General features: G+C 35.7%; 1 protein-coding gene across 1 annotated transcript; it reads left to right on the forward strand.

Moving 5' to 3' along the window:
* Positions 1-14,475: 14,475 nt before the first annotated feature.
* Positions 14,476-16,011, forward strand: LOC108451069 (disease resistance protein SUMM2-like). The gene has a single exon (XM_017748802.1). The coding sequence runs from the start codon at positions 14,476-14,478 to the stop codon at positions 16,009-16,011; it is 1,536 nt and encodes a 511-aa protein (XP_017604291.1).
* The last annotated feature ends 1,383 nt before the right edge of the window (positions 16,012-17,394 follow it).

The raw sequence follows: 17,394 nt of genomic DNA on the forward strand, positions 1-17,394 counted from the left end.
TGGCTCTAACTGGACTATTTTGTGTGCTTGCGTGTGTTTAGTTGTTATCTATTTACTTGTCATTTTTATCCAAAACGAGACTGGTAGATTTTAGCTATTCATAACTTTATAGGGCCCAATTAGCAGGACTTAGGCTTTCACAAGCCTCTTGGTGGTCTTCTGGTAACTATGGAATGCTAGGACAAGGAGCCTTTTCAAGGAAAGGCAATGGTACCATAAGATGATCTTAGTAGTGCCCTGACCCTCCAGAAAGACTTAAGAGCTCACAATTTCATTTGCGCCCCCATGTTGCCTAGGAGGCCAGGAGTTCTGAGGTAGGAAGCCTTGCTTGGTGAGCAGCACAAGATCAATGTTGATGCAGCCTAGATTTCTAAGGAGCGTGTTGCAGCCTTCAGTGCGATGGCGCGCGATTCTGATGGCATGGCTTGAGTTGGTTGCGCACAACGATGGAGCTTTTGATGCTCATTCAGCTGAGGCCTTATTGTTGGAGGACTTAGGATGGCTAGGGAAGCATGGATTCCGAGTCAATTTGACTTTATAGTTTGTATTAATATCACTGTGCTGAATTTTGATTTTTTTTAATTATAATAATAGGAAAAAACTCGAACAACAAACACGACTTACCTGACTCGAACTTAGGCCACACCTAAAACAATAAACAATCTTGACCATGAAACCATTACATGGGTTCAATTTCGATTTTTTTTTTAACCTTAACATTTGTAAAATATTATATCCTATATAAAATATTTTGGGTATACGTCACTTTCACATTTTTAATAATTACTCTAAATTTGATTTAACTTTAATTAAAAGAATTAATTTATTCTAATAAACTTAATCACTTAACTATATTATTTAATAAATTTACTCAAAATTTGTTTTTTTATCGCATACGACTATTAAGCGATATTGTTTTAATTGGTATAATAACAATTTTAGTTCTTAATTTTTATATTTTCCCTTAATTTGACTCGACCGTATATAAAATGATAAAAACTAAAATTATTTTTTAAAATTAGAAAATTTTAAAAATATATAAAGTGAGAAAATGAGGGAAAAATTACTTTTAAACCTTCCAAAATTTCTTTCGTGTTTTACGTACGAAATATTCAATACATGTTCTTTAAGAAAATATAGAAAAATATTAAGCAAAACCATTCGTTCTATGTTTTTTTTTATCTCTTTTATTGCTGGACGAGGCTTTTTCGTTATAAGAAAAAAATATTCAGAATATAATTTGTTTTTATAATTTAGGTATAATTTAAAGAATTAAAATTTTGAATTGAGTTTGAAAAGGAAAATTTTGTAGTATATCTTGTATTTTTTGCTTAAAAATGGTATCAAAGTCGATTTCACGAGTCTCTGTAATATTAGTTCTAAATGTCCTTTAAGGTATGAAACTTCACTTGAAGAATTATTAATTTGATTCTGAGAAACATTGAAGAAGTGCATGTAATAATCTAACATTTTTTTTTATTTGTTCTATTTTAATTTGTTATTGATACTATTGAATTATAATTTTCTTATTTCTCACCTTTAACAATCACCTTTTCAAGATTTTATTTTTTAGAATTTTATATAGAAATTCTATTTTTAAGTAAAATTGATTTCTTTTATAATTTTTATCTAGAATTAAGTTTAAATCAAAATAAAATATAAAAGTTGAGAACTAAAATTGTTATTATAGTAATTAAAAAAATGACACTTAATAGCCGGAAGAAAAAAAATCAATTTCGAAAAATTTAAAGACTGTGTAACAGCCTATTTTTAATCAAATCGGAACAGTGGTTTCGAGACCACAAATGCGATGTCAAAATATTTATTTTATTATTATTTTGAGGCTTACATCATGACAGAATGATTGTGTGAAAGTTTCATTAAGAAATTTTATCGTTTAAGTGTTTAATTTGGTAAAAGGACTAAATTGCGTAAAGTGCAAAAGTGATGTTCTAATAGCTAAAGGTATTAAATTGCTATGGATTAGCAATGTGTATGCCTTAAATGGTAATTAGACCATTCAAAATGTTAGTGGACTTTTATGGACATTTTATTAAGTGATTTAAAGGTTAATTAGTAAGGTTAAATTAGTAATTCAATAATTAAGTTAAGTAAAATATGTAAAAACAATGTATCATCTTCTCAAATTGTTTCTTTCACTGATTTCAAAGAGGAAAATAGCCATTTTTAGGGCTTTGAAGTTCGGCTACTTCTCCTTGCTTGCATGGTATGTATTTTTAATCGGTTTTTGATGATTTCTATGTTTTTGAGATTATTGCAGCTTAGTCTAGCTAGCCCAGGGACTATTTTGAAAAATTGTTAAATGTTTAGGGTTTTTCCATTGTTGAATGTTGATGTATTTTGATGTTTAATGGTAGAAAATGCATGCTTGTTGTTAGATAAACAATATTTGTAAAGTGATTTTTGACAAAATTGTCAATTAGGGATTAAATTGTGAAATGTGTAAATTTTGTAGTTAAATTGCGAAATAAATGGAAAATATAGACTGCTAGGGACCTAATTGAAATTCTGCGAGCATGGGTTGTGGTTGAATTGCATGAATTTGTGATTTTATGAAATAAGGACTAAATTGTAAAAATGTGAAACATTAGGGGAAAATGTGTAAAATTTCCTTAATGTATATTTTAGACTAAATTGAATAGAGATATTATTAAATAATTTAATTTTGATTACATTTAGATCAAGAAAGGCGAAATACAGATTTAGATCGGGGAAAGAACAATGTTTTGGATTAATCGACTCGTTTCGCCGTTTTTGCATCCGAGGCAAGTTCGTATGTAATAAGCATTGTTATAATTGTATTTTAAATGCTTTGATATTGCATCAATTGTAAATACGACCTTGCAGATACGTTCGATGACGATTTGACAACGAGAAATCCCGATTGAACCTTAGGAATAGATTAGGATACGAATGACATGTCATTAGGGGTTATTATTGTTTTGGGTGCTGGTCCATACGTTTTACTGGTGGCTGAGTTATCCAGCATGTGTTGCGGATTCTCATTAGCTTGTGTGAGCAATACCGTGTAGTTACGTTATGACCGTCAACTTGTGTAAGTAGACCTGTTGATAGCTCGAGAGCGAGCATTATTGAGATATGATATTGAGATAGCTTCGGCTATATATATATTGGCACTTAGGGTGCGAGATTCCTGAGTATCCTGTATTATTTCAAATGGTTCAACGGTTATATCGAAGATATGAAATGGTGAGAAATAGATACGTATCAATACACGTATGTACGGAAACTGAATATGCATTGAACATATGAAAGAATTGAGTTCATGGTTAAATAGATGATTGAATATATGTTAACATTGTGGTTATATATATTTTGTAGTATGTTATATGCATATTTTAAATGGTAACTAAATGGTGAGTTTGCTTATTATTTTTATACGAGCTTACTAAGCTTTATAGTTTACATTGTTTATTTTTTCGTGTTTTATAGTGAACTTAAAGCTAGCTCGGATTCGAGAATCATCAGAGACTCCATCACACTATCCAACTATCACTTTGGGTACTTTTGAATCTAAGTTTATGAATATATGGCATGTATAGGAACTTTGGTCATTTTGATAAATAATTGGTAATGAATTTAGTCATTTGAAATGGCTTGTAAATGTTAAGTATTTGGTTTTGTATATAGTCATAAGAGTTGGCTTAATTTGGTTGATTTGGTTGTGTACATATATGTGCTTATAGCTCTTGTTATGTGCTTGATATTGCGTATGTTATGCTTGTTGATATTTGGTAATTAGGGGTATTAAATGGTTGAGAATTGAATTTGGAATGTTTGTGAGATTAGGCTAAATGATGCAAAATTTGAAGTGTTCATATTGAGGATTTGAGATTATAAGTTTTGGTATGAAATCGAATGGCATATTGTGGTATTGATGTGTTTCATATTGGTTGGTATTGAAATTGTATGAATTATGCTTGAATGAGATTAATAGAATGCTTATTATTATGCCATGAATTGTGCTAGTTGAGTTGATATAGGTATATACAAATTGGGTGGCAAATTGGCTTGGTAAATAGCCTATTTTTGTCCACACGAGTAGAGACACGGGCGTGTGTCTCAGCCGTGTGGGACACACAGTCAGGTTACACAGCCGTGTGTCCTCTGGTGTTGAATTAATAATCAAGTCAGTATGCTCCACACGACCCAGCACACAGGCGTGTGACTTAGCCATGTGGCCTAAGTTAGTATACCCCACAGGTTTGGCACGGCTTAGCACACGGGCGTGCGTGGCCATTTTTACGGCACACGGGCGTGTGTGTTGGCCGTATGACCCAAGTCAGAGAGTTACACGGGGTCAGACACGGGCTGGGACACGACTATGTGATCCCATTTCGAATGTCCACACGGCCTGCGACACGAGCGTGTCTTCTCACACGGCCGGGCCACACGAGCGTGTGTCTCCTCTATATTGAAAAATTTTCTAAGTTTTTCTAAAAATTTCATGAGTTATCGGTTTAGTCCCGAACCACTCCTAAAGCATGTTTAGGGCTTCTTAGACTCGTATTAGGAAAAATGTGATTGAGTTTGAATGATGATTGCATGAAATTTGAAAATGTATGTGAAATGAATGTTTAATTTTTTTTAAGTCCGGTAATACTCCGTAACCCTATTCCGACTTTGAATACGGGTGAGGGGTGCTACAGACTGAATTGTAACTTTTTTAGTTAAATGATCAAAACAAAATCTTATCCATGATTTAGTAATTATGGTATAATTTACCTTTTAATAATAATAATAATAATAATAATAATAATAATAATAATAATAGGTGGAAAGTTAAATCCCTCCAACGAAAAAGAATGAAACACATTTCATGTTCAAACATATCTATCTCAATGTTGTGGCAATTTCTTCTAAGAATTCGGATTATGGTGAGGACATAAGTTATGGCTGGTGTTGTCATGTGGAATCGATTCATTCCCAATGATTTAACATGACAAAGCTCAAATGCCACTTGTTAGAACCATAAGTAATATCTAATATAAAATTAGAACTGTAAACCAGGATATATCATGTCAAACCATCAAGAATAAATCAAGAGCAAAACTAGATACGGAAGCGTACCTGAAAATTCATCGATTTCTTGAAATCTACGGATCTTGAGGTTTTGATCTTCTAAATCAAATCTAGAGAAAGTGACTCTCTCTTTTCTAAAAATGGGATATTAGAAAAGTTACATTGTATGTAATTTGGAATCATAACCCTAATATATATAACTCTGGCACATTAGCCCTAATTTCTAATTAATGAATTCCTAATTAACCCATCATTAATTAGAAATTAATTAGAACTTAATAACTAGAGTATCTACGCATATTTGATCCATACTTTATTTAATAATTAAAGCCCAATAAACCTTAATCAAATTAGATCACTTTTAATTTGGACTGAGCTATCATGATAGTAAATAATAGGGTAAATTACACCAATAGTCACCCAACTTTGGGATAACTGACAAAACAGTCACCTAGGTTTCATTTCAGTCACTTAACTTTCAAAAAATAACAAAGCAGTCACTAACGTTATAAAAAAGTGACAAAACAGTCACTAACTAACAGTTTCCGTTAATGCCTTAACAGAACTGCTGATATGGCAAGTTAACTAGCTGACGTGGACAACTAACTTGCCACGTTAGATGAAAAAAATTAAAAAAAAAACCCTTTTAACAGATAATAATAATAATAATAATAATAATAATAATAATAATAATAATAATAACCAGCAGCAGCAGAAGAAGAATAGAAGGATAGCCATGCATATTTTTGTTGCGAATTAGAAGGAACCATATATTAGAATCTTTGATGCTGTTGAGAGAGTTATCATGAAATGATAAAAGAAAGAGAATTGGTTTTTTTTTTCTCAGCAACCAAACAAGCTAAGAAATTTGAAAGGAAAGTGAAAAAGATATAACCTTGAATTGAAACCAGTGTTTGGCTTTTGAGTCAAAGTAGTCAAATGAAATTTCTCAAATACACCCTGTGGCATGGCATATAACACCCATTACTCTATTTTTTACCTTCAGATCTCGCATATGTTTTTTCCCTTAGAGTTATTCGCTTAGCTCATTTAGCAGTGTTTAATGGTTAACAAAGACCTCCATAGCAGCAACAAAGAAGCTTTCATCTCATTTCCCTTTGTTGTCTCTCATTTGCTTCATCTCTTTCTTTCTTCTTCTCTCTATTTCCAGAAAAGCCTCCATTTCCTCTTCCACAACTCATCCCTAGTTCCTCCGCTTTAAACCCATCGACGCCAATCCCACCACCTGATCAGGCCCATCTACAACCGGCGATTCTTCATGCGGAATAAGCTTAAGGTACTCGCTGAAGAATTTTTAAATTAATGAGGAACTATTCAATGTCTATTATAACCAACCACAAATAAGAATGGTGAAAAACACCCAAAAACTGAATGATTCTTTAAAAGAACAAGATTCCACATAAAATGAAATTTAAGTTTCGATTCATTGTCCCAACCATTGCCGAAAACAGTCTATTCTTCTATTCTTTTATTTACAGATCAGTTCCACCAAGACCTTCAATTGAAGACATTGCAGCAGCCAAATCCATTCTCAAAACTGTAGAAAATGAAGAAAAAATCAAGCTTCAGGAGATCTCAATGGAATGATCACCTGAAGATGTCCCTGATGCCGCGGAGGGTGTTGGCCATGGAGGTGTCGGTGCTGTGGAGATTTCACAAAGCTCCTTCCATTTTCTCTTATTCTTCTTCTCCTCCTCCTCCTCCTCCTCTTCTTCTTCTTCTTCTCTGTTTCTTCTCTTATTATTCTTCTTCTATTCTTCTTCTATTGCCTAGTCCTATTTAGGGTTAAAAATGGCTGTTAAAGTGACAGCTAACCCGCCGTTAATGCCATGTCATATTTTCGTTACATCTGTAACGGAAAATGGTTAAAAGGACTGTTTTGTTATTTTTTCAAAGTTGAGTGACTGAAATGAAACTTAGGTGACTGTTTTGTTAGTTACCCCAAAGTTGAGTGACTGTTGGTGTAATTTACCCTAAATAATAACATATAATTACCCTTATTATATATGTGATCTTCATATTTTCTAACAACATAAGAGATGACTGGTGCTATCACATGGAATCGATTAGGTCTCCTCTAGGGATTATAAATGCAGCCTTTTCAAAAGCAAAAACTCTCCTCCATGGCTGTGGTTTTGTCCAAACTATTGATTCTTTTCAAGTTATCATATCAAACAAAAAAGATTCTCTTTAACATGATTAGATGTGCTATGCTAATGGTAATAATCAACACAACAAGGGTTAGTCATAGAGGATATTCTAGTTTCGCTTATAATAGTAATATGCCAACTTTCATGAAAGTCGCACTATAAATTAGTTAAATTACATAAATAGTTATTTAATTATTAGTAAAATAGTCACTTAATAAGTTAATACGACAGCTTTTAAAATTAATATAATAACAACTTTAACCCTCAATATTTATACATTCTTTACATAGTTTGATGCATCTACACTAATATTTAAAGTTGCTGTTTTCATTTCCCTAACCGTAGGCTTTGTTGTATTTCTCAGAAGCTTCTATGGTCGTTTATTATTTATAGTAAGACCTTCTACGGTCGTTGATAGTACAAAGAAAAAAAAAACTCTAGTAAATCGTTGAGAAATGGATTCTGGGATCCCAATCTTTAACGTCGTCCCACGTTTATGAGGTTTCGCTGCCAAGCATGTGGTGCATGTGAAACAACTCGGCAGACGCCTGTAAGAGTTTGTGGTATTTCACTTTCACTTTTTTTAATGAATACCATCGTATATTCCGGAGTTGCTGAATTATTTTATATATCTTAATTATTTTTATTACATGTTGGTTAGAGAAATATCAATTACTCCGAACTTGATAAAATCAGTTATAGCTTAGCTTCATTTGATTATCGATGTCATCTCTTCCATCTATTTCTTGGTGATAAACTCTAGTGAATCGTTGAGAAATGGATTTCGTGAGCCCAGTCCTTAACATCATCCCTGGTTTGTGGGATTTCGGTGTCAAGCACATGGCGAATGTGAAACACCTCGGCAAACGCCTAGAAGAGTTGAGAACTGCAATGGATGACCTCAGTGACCACAGAGATAACGTGAAGCAAAGAGTAGAGATGGGTTTGAGGTCACAACTGAAGATGATTACGAAGCGAGTGGAAAGATGGTTGAGCAGAGTAGAAACCATTGAGCAGCAAGTAATTGCCCTTATCCGTGAAGGAAATCTTCAGGTTGAGCGGAAACATCTTGGCCGCTGTCCCAGGAATTTGCAAACAGCCTACAAGATCGGGAAGAAAGTGTTAAAGAAGACAAAAGAAGTGAAGGAACTGTTAAAGAAAGGGGATTTTGCAACCCATCGAAAGGTCGCCCCAACCATCCCTCCCCGTGTCACCCTCAGATGGTGGCTCAATTTCCTATGGAGAATACCGTTGGCCTAGACTCCAAGGTTGAACCCGTATGGGAAAAAATTGAGGATGGAAATGTTGGGATTATTGGTTTATACGGAATCGGTGGGGTTGGTAAAACAACCCTCTTGAAGAAAATCAACAATGAATTCTCGATCCAAAACCATGAGTTTGATAACGTGATTTGGATTACACAATCCAAAGCAACAAAAGTTGAGGAATTTCAAGATATCGTTCGGAGGAAATTGGAGATCTCAGATGACATATGGCAAAAGTGTTCAACCGAGAACGACAGAGCGTGTGAGATATTCAGGCTCTTGAGCGGTACAAGGTTTGTGTTGCTATTGGATGATGTTTAGAAGAGCTTCTTCAAATCCCAACTCACCAGTTTAGGCATCCCCTTACCAGACAAGAAAAATGGGTCCAAAATAATATTTACTACCCGTTCGGAGTGTTGAAAAGTCAACAAAGGTAGGAAGCAACTTGTTAAAAAGGTGAAGCAAGTTGCACCGAATGTTGACAAGTTGAATGGGATAATTGCAATTTTGGTCCCTAATTTTTTAGGCTATTTGCAAGTTAGTCCCTGAACTTCAACTATAAATAGTCCTTTTCATTTTTCATTTCAACTATTCCAACCAATCTTTCTCTCTTAGTTTTCTCTCTTCTCCCATTTAAGAATTCTTAAGGAATTCTATTTGTTTGTAATATTTTGGAGATAGTAAAGTTATCATCTAGTGTTAGTGCAGGGACGTAGGTATAATTTACCGAACCTCGTTAAAACTCTTGTGTTCTTTTTGTCCTATTTTTTCAATATTTGAGGGTATAATAGTAGTATTTAATTGTGCTATTAAATTACTATAGAAGGATATTCGACTAAGGAAAGACTTGGTATTTAAGAGATCCTTGTGATCCACCTCTTCCCGGAATTGAACTTTGTGTGATTTTTAGTACAATAATTTACACGCTTCGACCCTATTGGAACTACAAGTGGTATCAAGAGCCAAATGTTAATCGTAGTATGCTCTGTGGTTGCAGTTTAAACTGATCTTCCACATTAGAAAAGATTTCCTTAGGTATATTTAAAGATTATGGAGAAAACGGTCGGTGTAGGAGCTTCAACATCGTCCATGTGGACAAGTCCGACAATTGCAAATGCAAGATTGGCCGTAGAGATCTTTGATGGCACGGCCCATTTTGGTATGTGGCAAAGTGATGTTCTAGATGCCCTTTTTCAGCAGGGTCTAGACATTGCCATTGATGAAGAGAAACCAGATGATGTACAGGAGAAAGATTGGAAGGCGATCAATCGGTTGGCATGTGGCACAATTCGATCATGCCTTTCTCGAGAGCAGAGGTATGCTTTTTCAAAGGAGACTTCTGCAAATAAGTTGTGGGTGGCACTTGAAGAAAATTTTTTGAGGAAAAACAGTCAAAATAAGCTCCACTTGAAGAAAAGATCTGTTTCGCTTCACTTACGTCCCAAGTACCACAATGAATGATCACATCACCAAATTTAATCGTTAGTCACCGATTTGCTAAATATGGATGAGACATTCAAAGATGAAGATTTGGCTTTGATCTTTGTTGGGGTCACTTCACGAGGAGTTTGAGTTCCTAGAAACTACTCTACTTCATGGCGGGAGTGATATATCTCGGCGAAGTTTGTGCGGCCTTATACGATTATGAGCAGAGAAAGAAGGACAAGCAGAAAAACTCAATCAGAGATACAGAAACTTTAGTAGTCCGAGGTCGTTCATACACTCGAAAGAAAACTCAGAAGGGGAGATCAAAGTCAAAGTTTAGACTCGGGAAAGATGAATGTGCCTTTTGTCATGAGAAAGGCCACTGGAAGAAAAATTGTCCAAAGCTGAAGAATAAGGGAAAAGCTGCTGTAGATGCTTGTGTTGTAAAGCATGATACCAGTGACTCTGAACTATCACTGGTTGCATCATCATCGTCGTTCCATTCAGATGAGTGGATATTGGATTCGGGTTGTACCTATCATATGTCTCCTAACCGGGAGTAGTTCTCTGATTTAGTTGAGCTAAATGGAGAAGTTGTTTATATGGGCAATGACAATGCCTGTAAAACTGTTGGGATAGGTTCAATCCAATTAAAGAATCAAGATAGATCAACTAGAGTTCTGACTGATGTTCTGTACGTACCCAGTTTGAAAAAAAATCTCATCTCATTGGGAGCCTTAAAATCCAATGGTTCAGTTGTTACTATGAGAGATGGGGTTTTGAAAGTGACATCTGGCACATTTGTGATATTGAAGGGCATCAGGAAAAATAACTTGTATTACTACCAAGGTAGTACAGTTATTGGAGCAGTCGCTGCAGCTTCCGGTAACAAAGAATTGGACTCAATACAGTTGTGGCATATGAAGTTGGGACATGCCAACGAAAAATCCTTGTAAATTCTGGCAAAGCAAGGATTGTTGAAAGGTGCAAAGGCTTGCAAATTAAAATTTTGTGAGCATTGTGTTTTGGAAAAGCAAAAGAGAGTGAAATTCGGCACTGCTATCCATAATACAAAAGGTATTTTGGAATATATTCACTCAGATGTGTGGGGGCCTTCCAAAACACCTTCATTGGGAGGAAAACACTACTTTGTTACTTTTGTTGATGACTTTTCCAGAAGAGTTTGGGTGTATACCATGAGAACTAAGGATGAAGTGCTTGGAGTTTTTCTTAAATGGAAAACTATGATCGAAAACCGGTGGCAAGAAAATCAAGCGGCTTAGGGACGGACAATGGAGGGAATATAGAAGTGATCCGTTCTTGATGTGTGCCAAGAGTATGGTATTGTTCGACACTTCACGATTAGGGATACACCACAGCAGAATGGAGTGGCAGAGCGTATGAATCGAACATTCTTGGAGAAAGTTCGATGTATGTTGTCCAATCTTTGGGTTGGACAAGCAATTTTTGGTGAGGTTGTGACATACGTTGGCCATCTTGTTAATCGCTTGCCATCATCGCATTAGAAAAAAAACTCCTATGGAGGTATGGTCGGAAAACCGCCTCTGATTATGATTCCTTACATGTGTTTGGATCCACTACATATTACCATGTGAAGGAGTCAAAGTTAGATCCAAGGGCAAAGAAAGCTCTTTTTATGGGAATCACTTCTGGAGTGAAGGGATTTCGTCTTTAGTCTTAAGCACAAAGAAAATGATCATGTGAGAGATGTTACCTTTGATGAATCGCCACATTGAAAAAGGTAGCGAGATGAAGATATTCAGACAAGTGATACTCCACAGCAGGTGGAGTGAACTCCAAAACAGGTGGAGTTTGAGCAGATGGGGATTTGCCCAGTTAATAAGTCTAATTTTTCAGCCACAATGGAGGAATTAGAGGTTGAAGAGGTTCTGACCTAAGAACCATTAAGTACACCAGAACCAGTTGCAATTGCAAGGCCAAGGAGAGAAATTGTAAACCCGCTTCGATTCTTGATATGGTGGCCTCACGCCCTTCCGTTGTTGATGATGATATTCCTGTCACTTATCAAGAAGCAATGCAAAGCTTAGAAAGTGACAAATGGAAATGCGTCATGGATGAAGAAATACAGTCTCTCCGGAAGAATAATACTTGGGAGTTGGCGCAATTACCGAAAGGTAAAAGGGCAATCGGATGCAAGTGTGTATTCACAAAGAAATATGGATCTCCTAGCAAGAAAGATGTTTGCTACAAGGCAAGATTGGTAGTAAAAGGCTACGCTCAGAAGGAGGGAATTGACTACAATGATGTATTTTCCCCTATTGTGAATCATTCCTCCATTAGAATTTTGTTGGCCTTAGTAGCACAGTTGAATTTGGAGCTAGCTCAACTTGATGTTAAGACGGCTTTCTTGCATGGTGAGTTAGAAGAGGAGATCTATATGACTCAGCCCGAAAGATACAAAGATGTTGATGGTAGAAATTGGGTTTGTAAGCTGAACAAATCGCTATATGGATTGAAGCAATCCCCGAGGCAGTGGTACAAGTGATTTGATAGCTTTATGATAAGGCAGAAGTACACAAGAAGCAAATATGACAATTGTGTGTATTTGCAGAAGCTGCATGACGGATCTTTCATTTATCTACTCTTGTATATTGATGATATGTTAATCGCTTCGAAGAGCCAAAAAGAAATAGATAAGATAAAGGCTCAGTTGAATCAAGAGTTCTAGATGAAAGATCTAGGTGAGGCCAAAAAGATTCTCAGTATGGAGATAAGTAGAGATAGACAGAGAGGCAAACTTTGTTTGAATCAGAAGCAATATCTGAAAAAGGTTTTACAATGTTTTGGTGTAAATGAAAACACAAAACATGTAAGTACTCCACTTGCTTCTCATTTGAAACTTAGTGCTCAATTATCTCCGAAAACTAAAGAAGAAAGAGAATATATGGCAAAAGTCCCATATGCAAATGCAGTTGGGAGTTTGATGTATGCAATGGTGTGTACGCGGCCTGACATTTCCCAAGTTGTTGGAGTTGTGGCGGTATATGCATGATCCTGGAAAAGGACATTGGCAAGTCATGAAATGGATTCTCTGTATCTTGAAAAACCGTAGATGTTGGTTTAATTTTGAACAGGATGAAGCACTTGGTCGGTTTGTAGTTGGATATGTTGATTCCGACTTTCTGGTGATTTAGATAAACGTCGTTCAACTACGGGGTATCTGTTTACTCTTGTGAAAGCCCCAGTGAGTTGGAAGTCTACCTTACAATCTCTGATGAGTGTGTCTACTACTGAGGCGAATATATGGCGATTCTGAAGTCATTAAGAAGGCTATTTGGCTTAATGGATTGTTGAAAGACTTGGGAGTTGTTCAAAGTCACATTAGTCTATATTGTGACAGTTAGAGCGCTATTCATTTAGCGAAAAATCAAGTCTATCATTCAAGAACCAAGCATATTGACATAAGATATCACTTTGTGCGGAAAGTCTTTGAAAAAGGAAAAATTCTACTTCAGAAGATTCCGACAGCAGATAATCCCGCAGATATGATGACCAAAGTGGTAACAACAATCAAATTTAATCATTGTTTAAACTTGATTAACATCCTGAGTATTTGAGCACCTTCAGGTGTATGGCACTCGAGAGCGCATTTGGAGGCACTACAAAAGATAACTTTATCGAATTTGGGGAGTTGAAGGAAGTGTGTGAAGATGTGATTATCCTAATCAAATCTTCAAGGTAGAGATTGTTGAAAAGTCAACAAAGGTAGGAAGCAACTTGTTAAAAAGGTAAAGCAAGTTGCACCGAATGTTGAAAAGTTGAATGGGATAATTGCAATTTTGGTCCCTAATTTTTTTAGCCATTTGCAAGTTAGCCCCTGAACTTCAACTATAAATAGGCTTTTTCATTTTTCATTTCAACCATCCCAACCAATCTTTCTCTCTTAGTTTTCTCTCTTCTCCCATTTAAGAATTCTTAAGGAATTCTATTTGTTTGTAATATTTTGGAGATAGTAAAGTTATCATCTGGTGTTAGTGCCCGAGGACGTAGGTATAATTTACGAACCTCGTTAAAACTCTTGTGTTCTTTTTGTCCTATTTTTCTTTCAATATTTGAGGTATAATAGTAGTATTTAATTGTGCTATTAAATTACTATAGAAGGGATATTCTGACTAAGGAAAGACTTGGTATTTAAGAGATCCTTGTGATCCACCTCTCTTCCCTAGGAATTGAACTTTGGGTGATTTTTTAGTACAATAATTTACACGCTTCCGACCCTATTGGAACTACACGGAGGAGTTGTGCGGTTACTTAGGAGCTGAAGAAAGAATTAAAGTGGAATGTCTCCCACCAAAACAAGCCCTGAGTTTATTTTCGATGACGGTAGGGAAGCACAACTTAAAATATAATCCAGAGATTCCGAAGTTAGCTAAAATTGTTGCCGCAAGGTGCAGTGGTTTGCCACTTGTACTGCTCACTGTTGGGAGTGTCAGGCTAGTACGAAGAGTTACCATGATTGGATCTGTGCAGTTGAGATGTTGCAAAGCTACCCATCAGAATTTTCAGGTATGGGAGATCAAGTGTTTCCTCCTATCAAGTTTAGCTATGACAACCTCACCTCTCCCATCGCTAGAAAATGTTTTCTATATTGTTCTATATTCCCAGAGAACTGCACGATAAGCGTCGATGAGCTTATCGACCTTTGGATAGGAGAGGGTCTTCTAGATGGAACAAGTCCACGCGAGCAAGGAGAATTCATTATTAGCACTTTAAAGCTTTCATGTTTGTTAGAAGCTGATGAATCTATGGAATTTGTTTGGATACATGATATGATCCGAGACATGGCACTGTGGCTAGCCCGTGACAAAGAGAAAAATAAGAACAAGGTTTTGGTAGCAAGAAGTGGGAGGCTTACCGATCAAGAATTCAACAAATGGATAGACTCAAGTTGGGTCTCCTTGTGGGGTTGTAGTGACAGAGAGATCATCCATTACCCACCAACTTGCCCTAATCTCTCGACTTTGCTCATAAGAGATACACTGCTCAACGCATTTCCTGCTAGCTTCTTCGAGTTCATGACTGGTTTGACAGCTTTAGATTTATCGGGTAATCAAGGATTGGTTGAGTTGCCTCCGGAGATTGGAAGATTGAGAATCTTGCAGTACCTAAATTTGTCATTAACAAGTATAACCACGCTACCTACGGGCCTTTCGAATTTGAGAAACCTGAGGTGTTTGTTACTGAATTATACTATGCATCTTAAAGAGATCCCACCGAAGGAGGTGATGTCATGTCTTTCATTGTTGCAGGTGTATAGTAAAATGAATGGGGTGATGGAATACTTTGATGAAGTGAAAGTTTCAGTTGATGATGAACTTGCTTTCTTGGAGGTGTTGGAGGGATTTAGTTACATGAATAAGATTTGTATCACTATATTTTGTCACCCCTCTGTTGAAAAGATATTCAGCTCATACACCAAACAAGCATGTATTAGAAAATTAAAACTTATCGATTGCACGGGATTGACTTCACTATGTGCTATCCATGCATTACCAAATTTAGGGAAACTTGAGATATTTCGTTGTTGTTCACTTGAAGAAATCAGATTGTCAGGTTGGTTTAAGTTTCACAACCTTCGTCAGGTTCACGTAGGTGTTTGCCCACTGTTGCGAAACCTGAATTACCTTGCTTATGCTAGAAATGTTGAGATCCTCACAGTTCTAGACTGTCAGTCTATGAAACAAGTTATAAGTGAGGAGATAGAATGGGACGAAGTCTTCCCAAAGCTAAAGACGCTTTCTTTGACTTGTTTGCCAAGTCTGCGAACCATCTGCCGCTTGCGCAAATGTTTTTCTTCTCCGATAGAGATCGAAGTATCTCGGTGCCCACGTTTGAGGAAACTTCCATTTGACGATGAAAACGTAAGTTTTCTGAAGAAAATCAGAGGAGAAGTTGAGTGGTGGGCAGCTTTGGATTGGTACAGTTACTCTGTTAAGGAGGCCTGTAGCTTCAAATTTAAACCCACCTCTGCACCCTCAGGAAAGGCCAAAGAAATGACCGCTTCCACTAGCAAGAAAAAAACAGCCAAGGCTTCTAAATCATGATGGCTCTAACTTGATTATTTTGTGTGCTTGCGTGTGTTTATTTGTTATCTATTTACTTGTCATTTTTATCCAAAACGAGACTGGTAGATTCTCGCCATTCATAACTTTGTGGGTCTCAATTAGTAGGACTTAGGCTTTCACAAGCTTCTTGGTGGTCTTCTGGTAACTACGGAATGCTAGGACATGGAGCTTTTTCAAGGAAAGGCAATGGTACCACAAGATGTTCTTAGTAGTGCCTCGAGCCTCCAGAAAGACTTGAGAGTTCATAATTTCATTTGCGCCCCCATGTTGCCTAGGAGGCCAAGAGTTCTGAGGTGGGAAGCCCTGCTTGGTGAGCAGCTCAAGATCAATGTTGATGCAGCCTAGATTTCTAAGGAGCCTGTTGTGCACAACGTCTCGATGGAGCTTGTGATGCTCATTCAGCTGAGGCCTTATTGTTGGAGGTCTTAGGATGGGTGGGGAGCATGGATTCCACCACATTATTATTGAGTCCATCTGCTTTTCTGTTGTTAATAAACTTCATACTTGATTTTTGGCTTTGCCTTTGTTTATGTGAATTTTCAGTATACCTATAGGTTGGTTAATGGGGTTGCGCATCGGTTAGCCCATTGACTCCTTGAGGAGAACATTGATTTATCATGTGGTTTGAATAATTCGGATGTCATCCACCGGAGTGTGTTGGATTTCACTTTAGTTTGATTTATGCGTATGTCGTTTTTGGTATTTTCAAGGACCAAATTGAATGAATTGAAACCTACATAATAAGGACTTAAATAAAAAAAATTCAGAATTGCATTAAGGATTAAGGTGGATAAATTAAAAACTAAAAAGAGATGAAATTTTAATAAATTTAAAAAAGAAAGGATTTAACAATACATAAACTTTTAAGATATGTTTGATTAAAACTTAGCTAAAGGTGTTTCCAAACTAATTTTAAGAGAATTTAAGAAAAATTAGAAACAAAAAACCCATTAATGATATAAATTTTAAACCTCTTACATGCATAAATTTTAATTTTGTACGATTTTATAAATAAAATTTTGATTTGATCCAATTTTAACAAATTACTAACAATTAATATTATTAAATTAATACCATTTCAGATCGATATATTGAATCAAAACCAAAGTTTCATGAATATATATGAACCATAATTTAAGTTTCAAATGTATAATTACACCAAATTAAAGTTCATGTATCAAATTACACATTGGATCAAAGTTCATGTATAAATTTGATATATATCCTTTTTTATTTGAAATTTATTTAATTTTAATTGTATAATATGTTTTTTAAATTATGATTAAAACTTTTCTTCTTAAAACATATATATAAATTATTATTTCTAAATTAAATAAATTTAATAATAATTATAATTTTGTA

The sequence above is a fragment of the Gossypium arboreum genome, chromosome 5 (assembly GCF_025698485.1).
Source record: "Gossypium arboreum isolate Shixiya-1 chromosome 5, ASM2569848v2, whole genome shotgun sequence".
Taxonomy (NCBI): Eukaryota; Viridiplantae; Streptophyta; class Magnoliopsida; order Malvales; family Malvaceae; genus Gossypium; species Gossypium arboreum.

Bases quoted from the DNA above. Each gene is read 5' to 3' on its own strand.
- LOC108451069 (XM_017748802.1), top strand. From the start codon at position 14,476: ATGGGAGATCAAGTGTTTCCTCCTATCAAGTTTAGCTATGACAACCTC.